General features: G+C 39.5%; 1 protein-coding gene across 2 annotated transcripts in view; it reads left to right on the top strand.

Moving 5' to 3' along the window:
• Window positions 1-22567, top strand: part of MYRIP (myosin VIIA and Rab interacting protein) — a 188382-nt gene that overhangs the window by 135634 nt on the left and 30181 nt on the right. For both annotated transcript variants that reach the window (XM_065753347.1, XM_065753348.1), the window contains 6 exons: window positions 5664-5800; window positions 7075-7155; window positions 7767-7864; window positions 8186-8266; window positions 9752-9901; window positions 21485-21662. In XM_065753347.1, coding sequence (XP_065609419.1) covers window positions 5664-5800; window positions 7075-7155; window positions 7767-7864; window positions 8186-8266; window positions 9752-9901; window positions 21485-21662 — 725 coding nt within the window. The remainder of the gene's footprint in view (window positions 1-5663; window positions 5801-7074; window positions 7156-7766; window positions 7865-8185; window positions 8267-9751; window positions 9902-21484; window positions 21663-22567) is intronic.

Genomic DNA, 22567 nt, shown 5'->3' on the forward strand with positions numbered 1-22567 from the left:
ACCAAACAGGTGTTCATTTGTGAGTCAAATGTTCCTGACATACAGCCATTCAGGGCAGAATATCCCAGTTCAAGGCTGACAAAACCATCAGATATGCACAGCTAAGTTCACAGGTGTGCTATGCTTACATCCAGCCTCTGTGGTTCTCATGGACTTAGCTTCTGATAAACTCAGGAGCTTTGGAAAATCTCAGTATGCCACAAAGCAAACTCATCCATGCTAACAAAGTTATTGTCACTGAATATAACTGATATTTAAACCAATCCAGGTTGTGTCAACAGATGCACCCAAATTTCCATCTGGAGTTTTGATGTCATCTCTGAGGAATGTTGCTTTGCTGTTCTAGGGGTTGTAACTTGCATCTTTCATTTTCTCTTCTTTTTGTTAATAGTGCATGCCTGAAATCTTACTTTCTTAAGAGAGGAATAGCTTTACCTCCTCCATTCATGGTTACAAAAAGACAGATACTTTACTCCTGATTTTTTTATGTACTGAATTCTGTCCAGGGATCTTGTGGTTATTTGAACCACAGATAAATGATTGAACCAACATTAAGAACTTGGGTCATCAATCTATGGCACAGAGAAATGTCTTTGAACTGGAGAAAGAATTTTTTAGTGGATTCTGTATTGTGAGGTAAGAATTTTTTTGTTTTGTTTTGTTTTGAAATGTTGCCAAGCAGAGAGAAATTTGATTCTGTGTGAACTTCCATTTCATTTCAAAACCAGCATATTACCTACAGGGTTTTCTAAGCTATTCTATTGCACATATAGTTTTACTTATGCTTTTTGCCAGTTTTGCGTGCTAGCATTACACAGTTTTGTGGCAGCATCTCCTGCCAGCACATGTATGGGGCATCCAATGAAATAGGAAGTAGACACTGAAATGAGGAAAGGCATGTAGCTGTGGATTTGGTCATCACAAAGCACATTCTGCAGTGAGCAAGCTTTAGTGTTTCCTTCTGGAAAGTCACATAGTATTGGTTTAAAGAGCCCAGGAGACCAAAGCTTTAGTACTTCTGTCAATAATCAAGGTTAGTTGAACTTGTTACAAGGATTGGTTCTTATTCCTTTCAGAAAGTATATCTAGGTTTTCTGTATAAAACTTACTCTGTATTCTTCCCTCTTATAACTCCTTGAATGGTGATTTCAAAGATAAAGGAGATAGTAAACAGATTTGAGGGATTTACATACAGCTATATCTTGGAAAAATAGAAAATCCTTTCCTTCCACTGTACCTTAAACTATTATTGCTTACGTGTTGCACCATATGGGAATTTAAAAGCCAAAGATAGGGCAGTAGACTTGCAGCAAATGGAAGAACACACATATTCAAGAAATGCTTTGCATAGAACAAATCTATAGGTTGATCTCCGAATTAACGTTCCGTGGATTGCAGTACAAAAAGTGTCCTGAATTCACTGCTGTTGGCACAGGACAGTGAGGACTGCACTGCCTGGAACACAGGCAGTTGTCCTGTTCCACCTATGACATGTGAAATTCTCTCTGGGTCGGGCAGTTTTTGGTTTTGGATAGATGCTTTGATTTCAGATGTCTCTTCTTTGCTGTTGTTTGAATTTTACTGGCCTTTTTCCATAGTGTTTGTCTTGCACTGCTTTAATCATTCCTGTGGCATACCTGTGTGGGTCAGGGTGCAGTGCTTTTGTGTATTGCAGTGTCACCTGGATGCAGCCATCTGTCTCAGCACAGACATCAGTGCCCCATCTGAAACATCTCTGCTTTGACAACAGATAGAGTTGGAGTTGTTCAGCCTAGGAAAGAGAGCTCGAGGGAAATGTTACTGCTTTTGAGAAAAGACAAGGAAATACTTTTTACCTGTAGTGACAAGGGGCAGTAGTTTAAAACTACAAAAAGAGTAGATTTAGGCTGGATATAAGGAAGAAATTATTCACTGTGAGGGTGCTGAGACACTGGAACAGGTTGCCCAGAGAAGCTGTGGATGCCTCATCCCTTGAAGTACTCCAGGCCTGGATGAAAGGGGCTTTGGGCATCCAGTCTAGTGGGACATGTTCCTCCAGAATGCCATTAAGAAGACAAGAAACGAGATTTGAACTTCAAGCTTGGCAAAGAAGTGACTTAAGAGCAGCATCTGAGGTCCAGTGTTTAGCAGGTATTGTACTTGAGGTATGAACAAAGCTGCCTTTCACATCCAGTGAATAGATACTAATATAAAACCCATCTCTGGAGTGATGTGAGCTTGGCCAAAGTTTGACATTTAGAAGTTAACGTTTGGAGCTTTAGGAACATTTTCAATTTCTTAGTTTAAGCCTGGTTTTCAGGGAACTGAGCACTGGAAGGATAATCAGTATTCATTTCAAAACCAGCACATTACCTACAGGGTTTTCTAAGCTTACGTTCTACAGTAATGGTGCATCGAAAAGGAAAAGAAGGTGGAATTGTCTTCTTTAACCTAGAAGTAAGTTTGATTTTTAGAATTAAAACTTGAAGGAGTAGATCAGTTACTAAACAACCTTCTCTGTGTTGAGTCTGTTTACTTTCTGGAATACTTGCATCCTGAGTGGAGTTTTTCACATAATTTTCCTGTGACCATCACTAGTAATGAGTGAGATGGTTCATGCCCCCACTCCCCAGCTCAGCTGGTGTACCACTTTTCCTCATGAGAGGCCTAAAAATGGAGTGGCTGGGTGGTGGAAGTAAGAAACAGCGTGGAATATTCCTGTTTGTAAAGATTTTGCACGAGATCCAAATAAAAAAGGGCTGGGAATTACAATGCTTATTCAAGTTTTTCTGTTATAAAAGCAAAGGAGTCTTCTTAGCTTTACACTTTCTAGTGAGGCAGAATTTTAAAATCACAGTATTCCCCTGTGTCAAAAGCATGTCAAAATATATCTCAGCACCATGGCAATATTATATAATATAAATAACATCCTTAGCATTTAGGGCTACTTAGAAATAGACGCAGCAGTTGGATTTAATAGTCTTTATGGCATAGAAATAAAGATAAATAAAACACTACTGGTATCCTTGAAGTGTGAACTTTCATTTTATGGAGAGAACTTATGTACACTTTATTAGAGATAATAAGAGAAGCATTTCATTTTTACAATTTAATGCTAGCAGTGGCATAGTCTTTCATTATTCTGGCCTCATGAAACTGCCTTTGCAGAATGCAGCTTTAAAATATAGGTCAGCATTAAAGAATTTTGAAATAAGGAGAAAATGCTATTTATCCTTTGAATGGGCCCTTTATTTTAGTATCTATAAAGAGAATTGCTCTCTTCTCCAAATCCTTTCTCCCCAGGAGGAATCATCAGGCACGTGGAGACTTATTTGAAAGTTAAGAGGCTGAAAAGCTTTAGAAGAGTCATTGTAATCTCCAATAAAATATATGCAGGACTGAAGCATACATTTGGAGTTGTTGGTAGCTTTTCAGCACATAGTGAGATGATTAGATTATTCCCAATGAGATGATTAGATTATTCCCAAAGCGTTACTAGCACAGAAATTAGAAGTTTTACAAAAAAATCCCAACCCTTGTGTTTCTACCAGGTTAGCTGGTGCAGAGAGCAGCACCTGTTCTTTCATTGCCTGCGGTCCATCATTGCTCTCCAAAAGTTCATGTACTGAAAATGTTATCATTGTAAATAAGTAAATAAATCTGTTATTATGAAAGCAGTATTGATCAGAGCCAGAAAAAGATAGTAACGTGGGCAAAAACATGGGGTAAAAGAACATACTTCCTGGCAAATACCTTCTGCCAAGCCTCTTCCAACCCAGTTGTGCAGACTCAGTTTCGTCCGTTATAATGATTGTGACTCCATGCTGTGGATGAAATCTCATGCTCTCTTATGGTACAGCTTCCATGAAGGCAAACAGTTTGTACCTGCAGAGAAGGTAGGATCTCAAAGCACCAAAGAACCATGGGTTTCAGAGAGAGAGTGGTCTTCACTCACAGGGCCATTGTTGTGCTGGCTGACAAGCCCTGCTCCAGACCTGATCAGGTATTGTCACTGATTCCTTGGTGGCACTGTTGTAGGAATTCAGAAGTCCTCTGTGTCAATGGCAGACCTGAACATGCTTCCCATTGCTCCTGCTCAGCCACCAGACACTTGTGCTTTATCAGATCTGTAAGCTGTCACTGCTCAGTTTGTAAGGACATCTTTCAGAAAAAATGAAATAAGATTTCTCCTTGTCAGATGCTTGTGGTATTTGTAGAAATGTGACCAGTGGAGCTGATATATCCCCCTGGGATATTACTGTGCAAATAGGTAGTAAAGGTCTAATGTTTTTACATTATCTGTAAACATCTCTCCTGCATCTAATTGCATATGGAAAAAACATGCTTCTGTTCCATTTGTGCTTTTTCTTCAATTGTTACCATAATTTGAGCACGTAATATATAAGACTTCACAGCTTGAATACAGCATGCTTCATCATTTTTAATTTCCCACTGATGGTATTTGCTATTAGATACTTTCCAGTGGTGACAGAGTAGACAAGATCATGATGTTCTGCTTTACATGAATCAGATACTCCTTTTGTTTTCTAAAATCTTTGTGTTGTGAATAATCTCTGCTTAATTATGTAATGAGCTCCATGAGTCTTTTAAGACCTCCATGTTAGTAATTACTGTAAAAGTGAAATTACCTTTGCAGCCTATAGTAAATACTGTTTTATACCAGATGGTTTCATGTCATATCAAAATACCTTGCTACCTGCACTCCTAAGTTCAGTAAATTAACTAAAAACAAAGTAGTGTGGTAATATACAAAGGAACAAATGGATTCAAACAGGAAAGTGAGCACACAGAGTAAATTAATGTTCTCTGGCTCAAACGTACTTCTCCTTCCTACGTGCCTTTGGGCAAGTCAGCCTTAGTTTATAGGGGGACCTTAGGATGCAGCTCATCTGTAGGAAACGTATGGGTCTACTGTGGTTTTTCCCATAGAAATCTGTGGTTGTGTTGCGTGGCAGTATGGCACAGATGTTCTGAAGGAAAAGAGGTGAACCAAGAGCCCTCCGCCAGCTGGAAAGAATACCGAGCTTTTCTCATGGTTTTCTGAAAGTCTGTGAGCTCTGGGGACAAATCCAGCAGGATGGATTATTGATGTCAGTGATGCTTATTGTTGGAAGTAACTCCAAAGTGTAGTTGTGAGTACACAGACAAAAATGTTGTCCTCATACTGCTCTTTACTCATTCTCTTTGAGGTTCTCCGAGTTTAGTGGACTCTGCCAGCTTCGGTGTTTTCCCCAAATAGGAGCAGTGATGCAGTTTTAGGAAAAAATGTGTTGTGTGCTAATGGACTAATTTTCTTGTATTATCTGTAACTCTCTGGAAAAAAAGGCTATTTTTACAACCTTCCTGTACTGTTCCAAGGCTTCTTGCAGAAGGCTGTAGTGTTGGAATTATAATGTAACAGAGAAGAACTGTTCTAATAGCAGCAAAACCAAAATCAAAGCTTGAGTAAATTACAAGTAGGTATTTGCTCACTAGTTAACTGTTTACTTTTTGCCTCTGTATATCAGATACATGCAAGGTACAGGCTGTGAAGAATTATTTAGGAATTAATAGCTTTATGCCCTGACTCCAAAACAATCCCTCTTTATGTAAGAAAATAGTAAACGGACTAGGTTTGTTTGTTGTAGAATAATTGCAAATATATTGTTTATTTTTTGTTTTAGGCTCTTAAGGACACAGTCTCTAGATTGGTACTATAATAATGTGAAGAGCCGCTTCAAGTGTTTTGGAAGTGCCAAAGTTCTGAAGAATTTATACAAGAAGCATAGACTGGAGAGTGGAGTTTGTCCTGATGGAATAGGTAAGAGCAGCTGTGTTCATTTTTATTTTTTATTTTTTTACCTTACCTGATTTAAGAAATGAACTGAAACAATGAAAATTCTGAGATTTGTTTCTAAAAGAGTTTGTAATGTATCTTTTCAGAAATACCATAGTGGAGAGAACATAGAGGCAAAGTGCCTAGACAGCCAATTTAAAAACTCAAAGAGTGTTTAATCTTAGTTATGCCACTGATAATTATGGTACTTCTGCTCAAAACAGAATCACGATCTTCCGTCTGTAAAGTAAATTGCAGTTTGTATTCGAGTCCATGTCCAAACTTTTCTCTCAGTTTTGAGTAGTCAATGAGCAAGAGAAGAATTCTGCATTCAGCATTTAGGTCTGAAAACATTCCTGTGGCATCTGAAGCAAAATTTGGTTAGCATGGGATACATTCTGTATATCTAAGTGGACCAAAACTCAGTTTGTTCTTAAGGTTTTGCTATCATAAGGATCTCAATTTGGTCACATTCTATTTTTATAATGATGTTTGTAAAGATTTAAAATATGCTGGTGAAGAATTGATAGCAACCTTTATTTAAAGATACACAGTCCGTCCTTAACAATGGTGTTACAGCACATCGTGCCATAAAAATAGTTGGGAGATGTGAAATATATTCTAAGTGGTGTTTTGTGTCGTGCTGGTAATTTTAGTGAACTAATTAAAGCTCAACTAGAGGAATGTTTGAAATCTCATCAGTGTTACTGGACAAAAAATTTTCCTAATGTAATTTATTCAAATCTCTACAGCAACTGTAGCTTTTGTACAGTCTTCATATTCACTTTTTCTGAATGGTATGGGATGGCAAATGGACTCTTTAGACCCGAGTGAAAATTCCAAGTGTTTCTTGTGACTTTTGCTGTAAAGTCTTTGATGATAAATACTAGCACGCATATCTAGGTTTTCTCTTATTTATACAGCATTGCCCTTTAAAGTAGAATCTATTTCAACCCCAGATGTCATATTAAAAGCAAATTCTGAGTGCTTAACTTTCAGCATGTAAGTTTTATATTCTAGTAGCTTCTTCCTCTCTTTTACTGTACAAATAATTTTTGAGGACTTTCATTAAAAAAAAGTCATGTTTTGTGCAAAAGTTGCTGCAATCATGTTTTAAATAAAAAGGTAAGAGGAATTTTCCAGTTATCCCTCTTTGTGTGTGGTGCTACTGTACCTCAAGAGAATATCCTAATCTAACAATGCCTCTGCTGTGAATGGTATTTCTTATACTAATGTGTGGTACTGTCTTTTTTGAGCAGAAGGAGGTTTTTTTGAAGGAAGCTTTGAAAATGATGGAAGCATTTGTGGCAGTGATTCTACATTCTACAGGCAGACAGAAGGTACACTGCTAAAGAGTTGTTTGATTAAAACACAGTACTTACACTTTGAATTACTGGACAAATAGCCCAGAGTGCTGAGAAGTCAGATTCAGCAGATTCAGCCATCTTTTAGCTAGAACATTTAAGAATTCTTTGTGTTCAAATGTGACACGTTGAGATTTTATGCTTCAGTATTCAAGATATTACATGCTTATTGTGGCATGATTTTCTTAATGTTCAGCATTTTGCTACTTCTTTTCCTACTTCTATTCCTATGTTCATGGCTTTTTTTCTCTCTCTTTTTTTTTCTATATCCTCTTAGTGCTTATAGGAAGCTTATGGTTTTTCCTCCTATGATTTCCTCCTTAGTTACTGGGATCTAAGATAAGCAGCATAGAAATACCGTGTTTTATGGTATTTAATATTAGAAGTTACGCAGAAGTTGATAAAAAATCGCTCTCTCTCTTAAGGTGTTTCTATTTTGCTGAGCATGATTATGAGTTGAGGAAATAAATTTAGTCATGAACAAAATAAGATTTGAAGATCTGTCTGGAACATGGGTCTGAGTTTTGCATTCTGTCATGCAAAACATAAATAATGAACATGATGATTTCAATTTATTCTTCACCTAGGACACAGCATGATGGATACCCTTGCTGTGGCCTTACGTGTTGCTGAGGAAGCAGTGGAAGAAGCTATTTCTAAGGCAGAGACCTACAGTGACAGCCTGGTAACGTTTTCTAGTACATTTTGTTAATTTGAACAAAACAGTTATGTTTCTTTTAATTGGGGTAGTGGTACTAAAAGAAGTAGTGTAAAAGAAACCATAAAAAAGAGTAGTGACTCATGTATAACGCATGGAGCTGGGTATGATTCTTACGGACTTGAATTCAAGATGCGCATTGCATTTCAGAAGGTGATGTGTGATGTAAGTATCTGCAGTCTCTCCCCACAGTGTCTGTAGGGCATATTGCCCATTTTCTGATCTGTACAATTTCTGTGGGAAGTCTACGGTATTTACTGGCAACTACAGATTTTTATTTTCATGCAGGACAAACAGAATGAGGCTTGTTACTTGCAAGAACACAAGGAGGACCTCATAGAAGAGCTTGCCACAACCATTGTGCAGAAGGTATGGCAAGCATTTTATACCTTAGCTTATTTAATAGCCAAAACATGAAATTTTAAGCCTGGGCTCCAGTAGAAAAGAGGATGACATCAATGTAGAAAGTACACATCTGACAGAGACATTAATTTACAAATAAGATTAATCTAGTGCCTAAACTGATTGCCTACACCCTCAGAGCTGAGAGATATAATCCCTTGGGTCTGTGATACACTAACAGGGAAGGGCAGAACCCCACTTGCTCAAATTTTAAACCTATATTTGCCAAAAGGCACAAAATTTTCCCCTCTAAAGGAACAGGCACTTGACTGTATCAACTGTTTTGAACCCTGCATCTGCAAAACATAGAATCATTGCAATACAAATATGTTAATGGGAATATCTGAGAGAGATACAAAAAATCAGAGAACTCATTGTCTGATTTGTTTGTCTTTTTCTGGGAGGCTTTGTATTCTGCCTGCAAAGCAGCATGTTGCACTAATACAGCACCAAAAATAGGGGGCTATTTGGGAACAAATACCCCTTGAGATTGTCTGGACAGTCTGGAGCAAGGCATGAGAAACATGAACTAAGTGATTCTGAGCTTTAGTGATCAGAGAATTAGCCACAATGGAGGGTCAGTCTTCCTCCATGCGAGCTAACCTCATTACCACATTTGTGTGTGGGATGCAGCATTTAAGAATACAAGAATGACTAGAACAGGAACACATGTTTACAAGGGTGTCAAGAAAAGCTACAAGAGCAGCAGCTCAATGGAAAATAATCTTCCTTATAGGAATCTTAGAAGATGAGGTCTCCTTACTAGGTCTTTGATAGTCTAGGGCCTATATTAGTGAAGCCTGAATTGCTACCACTTTTGTCAAAAGCTGCCTAGTGAGATCTTTTATAGGATAATACTCTGTAGATATTTTAAAGTGAAGTTGGGAAATGTATGGAAATGAAGCACAGTGGGAAATAACCTGTCAGTTTAGCGGGAAGGTAGTTTATATGATCTTCTCTCTTTCAAGACAGTCTAGATTTGCAAGAACAAAATAGTGTCTAGACACCTAAAATCCCTTTAAGCAGAAATGTTTCTAGATGTCGTAGGAGCTTTTGAAATTCCCCTCATGTTTAGTATTTTATGTGTCTTTGCAAATGTTCTTTTCTGAGAAAATACCTGACATTAGATGCTGCAGATGCTTAAAGTGTTAGGGTAGGAACAGTTTTCCATGTTTATTTAATTCACTTCTGATGTTCCTCTAGGCATTGATTATGATTTATTGTGCCAAAGCTTGTGTGCTTGTATGCAGTGTGACTTTAGATGAGAAGCTTGTATGCAGCTTGTCAGAATCATCTTTGCATGAGCTGGGGAAAAAAAAGCAAAGGGAAACTGTTATTTCTAGGCAGTTTGTCTTGAGAAAGAGTTAATATCATGTTCTCCACAAAAAAGTACCTTTTTTTTCCCCCTCCTTCCATATCCTGCCTTCCCATCCCACTCCCCCAACATTACAGATTATAAAGAAGCAGAAAGGCAAAACTGAGCAGGCTGAGGCTGACTTTGAATGGCCGCCATCCAGGAGCAGTGGCCTGGCATCTGTTGCTGTTTCGGATCAGAGCATGCTGACCTTTCCTGGGAGTCGCAGGGGGTCATACACATTATGGGTGAGTGACTAAGTGAAAACGTTGGTGTTTTCTGCTGCACAAAGCTGCAGTATTGAAATCCTGGATGAGTATGCTTCCTGCCTGAAATGCATATAGATTTGCAAAGAACAAGCATTAAATCTGTGCATTGACAGGCATGTCACTCAGTTTATGCTTTCCATAGGACATCATGGGTTAAGGAAGTACATCACAGACACTGTATTACATTGGTGAGTGTGTTAGGGTAAACCAAGTTCACTACAAAAGTGGTCTTGCTGCTTGATGTGAATGCTAACAGGATACCATGCCTCAGTGTTTATTCCTTAAACATTGTTATGTTCACCTAGGTTTTATTTGTATTTTTTGCTGTATGTTATGTCTTCTTTTATACCATGCTAGATTTATATAAATTACATTTGTTTCTTAGCCATCTTAAGGAAAATAGTCACTACCAGCAAAAAAAAAAAAAAAGGAAAAATTTTAAACTTTACAGCCTTACGCTAAAGAGTATTTCCTCATTTCCTCTTCCCCTCACTTATTTCTCACCACAGTGCCTTTAGTTCCTGCTTATAAAGCTGGAGAAAATCTGACAAGCTGCATTAGTCACGTTTTAAGAAGAGCAGCTAGGGAAAAGAAGTGAAAATAAGCCATAGGCTTGTATAGGTTGTTTCACAACTGGAGAGTGAAGACAGCGACAGATGAGTTCCAGTGAATTTTTTATTACAGTGGTTTAAGCAGCTGCTCCTGAATAGGCTGCTGCTGTGCTCTGCACGCTGCTCCCACACAGCAGAGCCTTATCTCCAGCTTAGTTTGCCAGTGAAAATAGATTTACTCCAGAATATAAAACTGTGGGCCAGAACTGCTGAGATTTGGATGAGAGTATCCCCCCCCCCCATCTACTTCCAAATTAGAGGAGCAGTGCCTTTAAGCTGCTGCTGTTTACTGAGCTATCGCAAATCAGAGTGGGCATGTTTAAATGCTTTGCAGCTCCTAGGCAACTTGCTTGTAGTACATTAGAGGCAGGAGAGGGAGAGTTGATTTTGTCTCTAACACAACCTAGTTTTCTTCCTGAAGTTTAAGGTCAAGGCCCATGGGCCCACTCTTGTCAAATCCTCAGTTATTACATCAGAAGCCTGTTGCTGTTTTGAATTTGGAGAGCTAAGCTTGAACCCAGTACATTTTAAAATTCTTTTGTGAAATAACAAGTTTGAGTTTCAGATTTTCACCAGATGGAGGTTCTCATTTGGTTTGAGAAATAGGAAACTTTGTGGATGTAGTTTTCTACAAGTAGACTTCTGAGAAAATGTCATGCTGAGATGAGAACAGCTGCAGTGAACAGCTACAGAAGGTCTATGGTCATCAGTACTGGAGTTCCAGGCATGGTCAGTGGTTTATAAGAACTTACCTCTCTCTTAATAGGTTCTTTCTCCAAATTCATCATATTTTAGTTTGTCTTCTGTAGTGCATTAAACAGAAGCTCCAGTGACTTTCACCCCTTCCATAAATTCAGTTTCTGCATTTTGCTTTGCTGGGATTGCTTTATTGTTTTTGTTGTTATTGTTCACTTTATTGTTATTATTGTTTTTGACTTTAAAGTATCAAAGTGCCTCTTTTTTACTTGTTTTAATAGAATCACAGAGTATCTCTACCTGCCTGGTATCCGGCAGCAACAGTAGAACATTCTTTTACCTGAGATTGCTTTCCATTCAGTATTGCTTTCATACAATCCTAAGCACACATCTGTCAGCAGATTTGGAGGGCTAAATTGCATCAATTTCTCCTCGGTTTATCATTTGAAAAAGTGATCTGTTCTGACAAAAGTATCACAGTGCTTCATCTTTCTAAAACAAAAGCCTGGATTCTAGGGAAGCTGGTAGGTAGGTCCGGTGACCACGTGTACATTCCTGAAAAATTCTTTATGCCCTCCAGGAGGATTTTAGAACTCCTGTCCAAATGTGTGACAGCAAATCTTTATGAGCTTCATTGCAGTAAGTGAAGTTTTCCTATTTCCTAACTGATGGCACTGTGTTCACCAAAATAATGCACACCCTCTATTTTCCGATACACATGCTGTCATTGAGCTGTATGTGATAGTTGTCATAAGGAGGAGATTAGCCACAGCAAGCCTAAGGGAAGAAAAAAATAAAGCATTTTAAATTTGCTGTTACAGAGGGTGGAGTTGTGTATATATGCCTGTTTCCCCATACAGATTACTTGAGTTCTGTCTGCTTAGCACTTTGTTACTTGGCGAAGAAACAACTTAATCCTTGAAGTAAGCAGAAAACAAGATATATTACATGAAAGGGAAGAAGAAATTATTCACAGAAGTATAAATATGCAGAGGGAAGGGAAGTGAGGATCTCTAACATTAAGGCAGTTAGAATTCCATAGTTTTGAACTGGAGATTTGTCTTAAAGCAAATATTTGTGTTTATCTGCTGTGTAGAGCATCACACACTTAGCTTAGCTAGCACAATCAAGCTAGCACCATCATTTCTTAAGGCAGCTGCATGCTGTAACGCTGGCTATTAGAAACCTGTATTTATTACTGCGTTGTACTGTATTACCAGATGCATGTTGTCAGTGTGGGGGAAGCTGCAGTGATCCCAGATATAACAGTGTAGTTACACTTGCCAAGCAGTTTTTTTTTCTAATTACAGCTACCTACATGGAGCTCATCCACATCAGCCAGAAAATTCCAGTGGGCATCCAAAGTCACTAGCTTTGAAATGACCATTACATATGTTCAGTTATCTCCTTGTAGGTTTGCACTGTGGAAGCCAGGAACATTACAGTGCCAGCAGACCAGCTGCATGAGACCTGCTTGATTAGAGGGAAATTACCAATCTCCATTGTAATGAGCCCATCCCACCTCGTATCTCCCTGAAATATATTATTGATTGTTTAATTGCAGTATTATGGTTTGGCAGTAGCTAAGAATACTGTCTTTTCCTTTTTTACCTCTGATTTCTCCAAGATCCCTTGCCTATCCTACAAGCATATATTTTTTTAGCATGGCTGACTATTTTACTTCTCCATCTCTTCGAAAGAGATGAATGGCACCATCTGTTTCTCATTGTCAAACAGAGGCTGTACAGGGATAGGAGGAGCCTAACGTGATGGATGTGTGATTCCATGCTCCTGCAGTCCCTTTCTGCCCCATACGTCACTGCCAGTGAGAGCAAGCGACTGGTTGGCATATTGTGTCCCATTTAAACACTGATGGAGTGCAGGCATCCTGGTGTGCTTTAAGTGCTGTATTAGTGGTCTTTACAGCTAAAAGATTGCATGTATAAACAGAAGCTCATCCATAATTTATAGTATTTAAAACAGCTAGGGATACAGGGAAAAGGAGGATTTCATTAAATACACATTATGACGCCCCTCAGGGGAAGTGGAAGTTTACTGGTTAAGCTAATTATAAGGTCCACAGCGTGCTATGAGTTGTTGTCGACTGTTTTTTTTTTCTTTTCTGTTCTTTGATTGCTTTAAAGCCTGAGGTTCAACACTGCTTTGGAAATCCCTGCAGATTTTGCAGGTGTTCTGTACGTTTGTAGGTTTGTCCCAAACAAATATTTGAAAAACACATTTTGAAGGAGGAGCAGTCATGTGGTGCAGCAGGGGAGCCACTTCAGATGAGGGAGACGTAATGCTGAAGGAAGTTTAAGCCAACATCAGTTCTTTCAACAACTTCATGTCAGAAAAACTGTACTTCTGTCTAATTAGTATATCGTGTCATAGATGGAGCTTCCAGCTTCCAGGCGTTAGCTGGGGTCAGAAAGTTGCCCAGAATATGTTGCCTGGACCTACTTCCAATAAAGGCACGCATACTTTTATACTGGATCCTGTTCTGTTATTTACTGTCTTGCTTCCTCAAAATAAAAGCCAGCTTCTCTGCACAACCTATCACAGATTAGGAAAGAACAATAATCTCTGAAGTGGAAAAGCCCTTAGTATGTTAGAAATAATGAGTCCTTTTAAATTCACATCTGTCTTGAGTAGATCCAACTTTCTCGTAAGTATTTTGCAGGTTACAAATCCTGCTGCCATCTACTGGCTTTTCAAGTGTAACATTGAAGTCTCATTGGAAAATTGATCGGGAGCTAAATGACCATTTGGCACTTCATGCATTTCAGATAAACGTGCCCCTGCCCATAGTAACCTGGTTGATTTCCCCCCTTCCACTGCAGCAGCAGGAGAGGTTACAGCTGCTTTTGCAATACTATCTCAGCAGTCATCATCACCTTTTAAGGCTTCAGATACCCAATAATCAGTGCAAAGCTCAATGTGACAGCATTGTCCTTTTAAAAGTTGTATAGTTTGAATTTGTTTGAGATGCAGCTCTAACATAAGATTACTTATTCTTGGCTGTATAGTACTCTTTGTGCACTTGACAAACATCCAAAGAAGACAGCTTTGGATGCTAGATATATGATCAAGCCCATGCAGGCCTAAATTCAGCTGAATTACTTTTTCTGCCAGCAAGCCAGGATAGGTTTTAAGGCATGAAAGGAAACAGGGGAGAGGATAGAGAAAGATGGTTGCTCTGCAGTGTTATTTTCTGAAGAACGTAGATCATATGTCATTCTTTCAGCTTTATTTTGTTTTAAAGGTGCTATCCTACCTAATATGGTTCGGTATCACAAAGCCTTAACATCTAATTTAAACTTTGTGGTGCTCAGATAGAGGCTGCCTAACAAATCCTACTTTATTTTTAGTTGAAATTGGTGTATGTTAGAGAGAAGCAAACAAATGCAGAACTCTAGGGATTTTTCTGTTGAGGAGTTGTTTGAGTCAGACATGCGGTGATCTTCGGTGATGGGTGAGTGCTTTTCTGAGCACAACTTCATAGACAAAGGTCAGAGCGGGACATGAAATGCTGAGCAGGTGTAAGTCTGAAACAGCTGATGTACCAGAAACCTCTATAGACTTGCTCACATATATCCATGGTATTGATTGAACTAGCTCTCTTACACTCCTGCTTTTTCCTAAATTGTTAACCACATAAGTACAATCAAAGGATGTTTATACTCTTCTGCTGGAACCAATATTTAAATATTCCTTACTACTATCTTACAAATCCTTTGCATTAAAATCAAGAGCATTTTCAATTTCAGGGCTGTGTTATTGTTTGGGAAAAAAAAAAGTCCATCAAACACTGTGGATTATACTTCTGTTTGGTGCTGTGTAGAACTTTATGCATAGTCAGCTTCAGTGGGCTTGTTGGGAAGTAATCTGTCACTCTCCATTGCAATCCCCAGATTGTCAGGGTCAGATAATCCAAGCTGAACCAAAACAAATGCACACCCAAACATGTCTCTGTGTGTTCCTACACAGCTGTGCAGTTCACACTGATGATGAACAGAGCATTACCTTTGAATTCCCTTTAAAGGAACAGAGCTATTGAGGGGAATGGCTGTCTGAGCAGCAGGTGGCAGGATGGCAAACCCACCTGAAGAGCAGCCAGGCTGCATCTGCAGCACTAGCAAGCAAGTCAGCTCGAGCAGCCCTGCAGTAATGGGTGCTCTGAGGCTTTGGCAGGAGAGGGAGCAGTTCTTTGCTTTTTTCCAGTGTGTTTTTCAAGAATTTTCCTCGGTGGCTGGGGCACATGCTGCTACTCAAGGTGGTGTTTTGGGATGGGATGATATCCTAAACAGGATTTGGAGCAAAGTATGTAGGATACTTTTTTTTTTTTTTTTTTCTATTGAGTGAAAAAATCTCCCTTTCATCTGCCTGTTCTTGCCCCTTTTCAAAAGCCGTAGGGTTGCTAACAGATCCTTTGCCACATACAAGATTAACTAAGGAACAGATGCTTGAAACCCTTGGTATTTCACACCCACTGCTAAATGTCTGGACTGCATACATTTGAGCAGAGGGAAAAATCACTTCCAGGGATAAATATGCTGTGACAGAGTGGCATCGTTCTCAGGCTCATCCTGTCTCCTTCCTGGTGTGGGAGTTTTCATACCAAAAGATGCATTAGCTGTTGATGTTTAGGGACTGCTACAGTGCTTGTTCAGGTGGGTGGGACCTGCTGCTTCTGTCTGTGCATTGATTGTATTTATAGAGTGCAGATGAGAAGTGAGCGAGGGTTTTTTGCTGCTAACAGGCATAACTGTAAAATTTGCAGGTGAGGAGAGGGGATATTTATATCTAAATCATCTGTGTTTGTGCTGGCAATTTCAGGCTGCATTGCTGAATAAGTGAGGTGATCTTCAAAGCCCAACCTAGCAGCTGCCCCCAGGTCCAAGCCCAGAGGCGAGGTCCCAGTGCCTGCAAGGGCTCCTGCTGTGGGGGCCCTGCTGCTGCCTTACCCTTGTGGCACCACAGAGTTAAAAGTCTGTTATCTATTATTATTATCTACATGCAGATAAATTAGGCCCTTGCTAGTTAAAATAGACCAGAGAAATAGGGTAAAATGGAAGAGAAGTGAGGGGAAAAACATGCATGATCCAGAATATTCTTTTGTAGACTTCAATTAGTTGCTTTTGGGTCCTATTTTGTAATACTACTTTGGCTTCTGTTTAGAAGCAGGAGGAATTACACATTAATTACACTATTTTGTCTTTTGAGAAAGAATGTAGAGCAAAATGTGCATATTCTCTCTCTAAATAGTATGTATACATACATGATAGTTATTCAAGGTAAATAATCCATAGTTTATCAACTTTAGATTCAATATTCATAAGTGTTTTTTTTTAATAAAACATCGTTCTTCCTTTAGGTTATTATTCTGGTTTTAGTTATTTAGTGTTCCAAAGCGTGATCTTGTAAACTGTTATAGATGTTCAGGTGATGGAATGTTTATGTAATAATATACTTTGTATGTGATAAAATTTTATCCTATCCTTTAATCTTCAGAAATCATATCGCCTATACAAGACTATACATAGAAAACAAACTGATGGTAGTGCTACACCAGAATGAGATGAAAGCTAAGTTCTCTCTGTTAAGACTTTGTAACTATGCAGCAAAAAATGCCTGAATAGGTGGGAGAGAGAGAGTAATCAAGTGTTTGGGACTTCTTTTTGAAACAAACATCTCACTGTAGGCAGGATTCGGTGGGCACTCATCTAACTGAAGCGTTGGGAATGCTGTAACTATTTTGCTCGCTGTGCTGTACTGCATAGCGATTCAGTATGCAGCATGGACCTCAGAGGGAGCAGCATGTACAGGGAACACAGCAAATGATCTGTATGGTTGCAGTGCCATCTGCCGATGTACAAATTCATTGCAGAAACTAACAGCGGCAGTACTTCAGTGTTTGGCTGCAAATACTGCAGGGCAGGACGGCCTTGTAATTCACACTTGGCTAACAGGTTATCTCCGAGAAAACAGAACCTTTGGTTAGGAAAGGTGCCAGTAGCTTTAGCTGGTCAGGAAAGGTCTTGACCTCTCATCTCTTTATAAATCAAAGCTCCTACATTTCTGTCTCCTTTTGAAAGTCATATTTAGGCTGTTGTTTTATTTAGATTCTTGTGGCAAATGCACTGGATTGGTCTGTCAGTCATTAGGTCTAGTTGCTGTCTGAGTTTGTAGGCAATTGTTGAAGATGCAGGACCATAACTCTTCAGTTCAGTCAACACATGTCCCTTTTTTGCAATGACAACTGACCCAAGGGCTTGTCAGTGCAGTTGGCCTTCCCTCAGTCTCCCCTCTACCTCTACACACAGCTATATGGAGGTATTTGGATTGCCAGGTAAGCTGCCAATCCTGTTCCCTCATGTGGCAGTGCAGTCAGCAGGCACATACATCGGCTGGTAGCCCATACAGAACTCCTTGCCACCATGGCTGTACATCTGCTGAGTTACCTGTGCCAGCTCAAGTTGATGTGCCATCCGAGGTTAGAGCTTTAGCTGTGTAACCTCACCTTAGATGACCAACTTTCTAGTTTGTCTCTACTTTTAATTGCAAAAGAAACAAAAGGAGGTAATGAATCATTTGCTTTTCAAATACAGTCACCTATCAGGACAATAATTAATTAGAGATGGATTTACAGGCAGTGCTTGTTCTTGTGCTTTGTAAAGAAAATGGACATACCTATGCCACTGTAGTCCGATTTTTTTTCATGCCAGGTGTACTTTTTTGTATTCCTGCACCAGGGTTGGGTATTGGCACTCCTTTCTTTTAATTGTTATCAGGACTACCTGTGGTTGTACCAGTCATGCTCTCAGGGGAGAATATTTACACTTCTATTCCACACATACATATCTGAATAAAACATTTTCATTGTGTGTTCTTCCAAACTTAACTGAAACTGGCTTTCAGAACAAGAAATGACCCAATCCTTCTATTTACAAGTTAATTGGAGCTTATTAGACAGACATTTATTGGTCTGTCCAGATAAAACAACCAAACAGCTGTAAAAGCAATAGTGAAGTGTGCTAGTTCAACAGCCTCTTACAGAGGCATCATTTTACCCTTTTACAATGTGAATGCAGAGCTGCAGTCAGGCTATCCTAGCCTGGCATTACTCTTCTCTCCTTGAGCCTTCTGTGACATTGAACCGTCGTCAGTGAGAAGAGGTTGTGCTTGTAGCAGAGCACTCCCAGACAGATTTAATGAAAAATTCATGTAAGATGTAGAAAATACGATGAGGATGGCCTCAAGCCATGCTTTGGAGGCCTCTTTTTATTTTTCCTTTCTCGTATTTGGAGGAATTTTCCTGAGAATTATCAGTTGATTCAGCATATTACTGGTTTTATGCTGTCTGCAGAAAGTTGACAGAGGCTAAGGACAGTTTCCCTCTGGCCTAACCCAAAGGCTTCAGCACACAACTTAAAAGAACCAATTTGTCTTCAATAACACTGTTTTTCCCGTGTGTTTGAGGTCCTGGGTTGCTACAGCACATTGAACAGTGTGCTTCCCTGTCTTTCAGTGCTTTTTGTCAGTCAGGTTCTTAAGCTAGCCCTCTCCTTTTTAAAATCCTTGATGCTATTGCATATCTTCTAGTCTGTCCGAAGGATGTGTCTGCCCCTTGGTGTATATGCACCCAAGTGGGCTTTAGGTTGCACAGGGGGTACTGCCTGCAGCAGTGCTGCAGAGAAAGAGGTCTTAGGGCAGGATTTGCTGAGCTCCTTCCCTGAGATTTACAGCCCATGTTCTGTGCTATCACAGCGAAGCTGTTAGCAGATCTCAAGCTAACTGAGAGCTAAGTGCAAGCACTGCCACTGCCACGATGCAGCCTTACTGGGATGTTTATGAAATGGAGAGTAGGCAGGCGAGAAGCTGCCATTTAAACAAAACACTAACTGAAGTTGTCAAACCTACAGATTATACATAAATAAGGAAAAGCATGTTGCTTTCGTTATCTAAGCCCAGGTTATCGTTAAACAGACTACTTAAGTTTTTCTGATTATTTTTTCTCCCCATTATGATTCAGTTCTTTAAGTAATAAGGGAGAATAACAACTGTAGGATACTGCTTCCTTTGCGTTCTTCAACATCTCTTATCTTACTTACTTATCTTATGCACTTATCTTACTTACTTACTGGGCAAATGGAGACAGCCACAACCACGTGCTATTCTCAAAATGGCAACTTTAGCAAAAAAATATCGGAGTGTATGGCGGACGTGAACTGGTCCTAATGAACTGTAAATATGAAGTTTATTAGTCCTTACTTTACAACTAAGTGAAGTGGACCACAACAGAGTTAAAGCTTGGCATGGTTTAGCCAGTAACTTTGTGGGATAATAGTTTATATTGGCTGTATATCTTGGTCTTCACCAGGTTGTACAGCATAATGAAATCAAAGTTAAAGAGTAAATTCTGTAGTAAAATAACTGATTGATCTATCTGTATTATGTTACATTCCTGACCCTTTTGTAAGGTTACAAACGATTCGTGTGGTCTGGGAGACTCAAAATTCATTAGAGATTTGAGATTTGAAACAGCCTAAATAGCGATGAATTTTGTGAAAGTGAAAGATTCTGCAAAATAAAATCATGCAGTACTGTGAGTGTTTGAAAGCAAACACTCCTGTGCATCACATTAGGAACTGTGTCTTTCAAAGATAGGATTCATGAAGTTGTGCAGTCATTGCAGTTAAATAAAATATTTGATTCTGTAACAATAATTCTGGCTTTTCCTCCAGAGTTCAGAACCAACCTAAACTCTAGTGTGTGGCTATGTTTCTTTTTACTGACTGTCATGAGATCACACTGCGGAGCCAAGGATATGGGAAGATTTGCAGTTAATTAAATTTTCTGGTCCCACAGGATGCACACAGGAGCATATCAGATGGAAGGCAGCACAGCCAGAACAGCCATGTAAACATTGCTCCCACAGCAGCAAGGGCTCCCAGCAATGCTTATGCTTACCTGGGTATTGGAGGGACTTGGAAGTATGTCCAAGACAAGTTATCCTTTTCCTCGCCTACAACAAGTGCAAGCAGAGTTCTGATGCAGGAAAAGATCAGCCCTTTTGAGGTCAACAGATGCAGTCAATTATTTGTAGTTTGAATATCAGTTAAAATGTACAAGTCTTTCAGATTGCCAGCCTGGCCTCTGTAAAGAAGCTGAGCTACTGGAAAGCATCTTAATGAAACCCTAACACGTACAGACAAATCTAACAACTCTGTAATTACAGCCTAGACAGAGTTTTTGAGTGGTGAAAAGTTCTGTGGGGATGAAGATAACTGTCATTTCAAAATGTCATCACTTCTGCCATTCAAAGTGCTTGAACACGTAGTGACATTGAAAGCAGAGTCGTTAAGTAAAGAAATAAAATTGTGCAGCAGCAAAGTAACGTCAGCCATATGTTGAAACATGATTTTAGCTGCTGTAACCGTGTTTCTAGAATTACACATGTAATATGAGTGAATTCTCTTGAAATCAGCAGTGCACTGCCAGTTTTAATCTTTTTTTTTTAATCTGTCCTATTTGAAATATGACTTACTGATCCCAACACCTAAGTCAAAGCTAAAATGTCTGATGTATCTGCATGGATCCAAAGGAAAACCCTTTCCCCTCAGTCACAGTCATGGCTCATTAGCCAATCTCAGCTGTATGTTACCTCATTTTGACTTGAAATGTGACCTTACTGCAAAAAGATAGATGTGCAATTGTTGGTTATGTTGACTGCATGAAAGTGCCCAGCATATTGTATGATATGTATATCCTAGCAAACAAAAGAATTTGGCATTAAAATCAGTCGAGTTGCAGATTTATTTCTGGGGAACAGGCTGTTTGTTTGCATTTTCTTTTTAATTTTTAACTTCTGAATATTGTTACAACAGATGGCCTGTTGAGCCAACAATAGATCATCACATCTCACCACAATGGGATCTCTTTCTGGCTAGCTTGAATTAGAACTGGTAGATATCAGTCCTCACCAAGCACGTTAGGAACAGCTACACCTTAATTGCTTCTTTCCATCTGGCCCCTGGTCGTACAGACAACTCCCTGCCTTCTTGCATAACATCAGAAAGACACATGGGTAAGCAACCTAGCACTGAAACAATTCTTTTGAACACGTAAAATTTCTGGATGCTCGCAGTTCCCACACTTCCATGGGTAACAGAATGCTCATGCCATTTACAGAAAAGAGTTTGATAACTAAATATTTCTGTTCTTAAATTGTGCTCTTTGATTTTTATTTCCACAGAGGTCTCAGTCAGCATTCTCCCTGGCTAGTGAAGATATGCCCAGTAAAGGACTAGACCCTGCATTGCCCGTGACTGAAGCTCTTTGGAGGCAGCAGAAAGGCCACTTCAAGAAACAGAAGGAGCACAAGCTCTCTGCATTACCCAGCTGGAAAAGTGTGGACAGGCTAAATGAAACAAGTAAATATTTCTAGTACGAATATGATTCTTTTTTTCAGTTTTCACTCCCGTTGTTATCTGTAATGGGGATTAGGTTCACACCCAATGCACATTGCTAATAAGCTCACAGAGTCTGGATCCACACAAAAGTCTCTGTTTTGATTCTGTACAGAATCAGGTGCTTGATGATCCTTTGCAAAGCAAGCACCCCCCTGACTAGAAGGATGGTCACTAACATATAGCTTACAAAACAGTTTACAAATTATTTCCCTTGGCAGTTTCTAACTCGTTGTTCTGTTTCATCTTTACTGGACAAGCATATTATGGAGCTAGAAGGTTTCCCTCGTCTAGGCAGGGATGGCTGCTGTCTCATTTCCATCTTTTCTTCCATGTTGGTGGATGTGTTTTTTAATATGTTCAGGGCACTTTCCCTTTCTCTTTTTTTGATACCAGCACATTACCACATGCTTGACATACTTGTGGTCAAGTTGTTTACCATGTCACTTGCTTTTCTCTTTTACCTGGCATGCAGAATCACAGAATGGCAGGGGTTGGAAGGGACCTCTAGAGATCGTAGAGTCCAACCCCCTGCTAAAGTAGGTTCCTTACAGTGGGTTGTACAGGTAGGCATCCACTGTGTGGAATAAATAAGATTTAAAGCAAGGGCATCATGTAGGATATTTCTGCTGGCATCTGTGCTTGCAGGGTTCACATACAAAAATGTCTATGTGTGTGTGTCTGTTTGGTAATGCTAAGTGTGTCATGATTGCTTTGGACTGTATCATTGCTTATCCTACCATTACTAAGCCAGCACCATGGGTCAGAGTGCAGTTCCCTGCCTGCTTCAAGATGACATAAGTACAGGCTGTCACTGAAGAATGTGACTTCTGCTGTTGGGGTGCCAGTTTCCTCTGCCTCTCTTGTTC

Source organism: Cyrtonyx montezumae, unplaced genomic scaffold (genome assembly GCF_038088225.1).
Source record: "Cyrtonyx montezumae isolate F1298 unplaced genomic scaffold, pur_monq_1.0 scaffold_8, whole genome shotgun sequence".
NCBI classification, from domain to species: domain Eukaryota; kingdom Metazoa; phylum Chordata; class Aves; order Galliformes; family Odontophoridae; genus Cyrtonyx; species Cyrtonyx montezumae.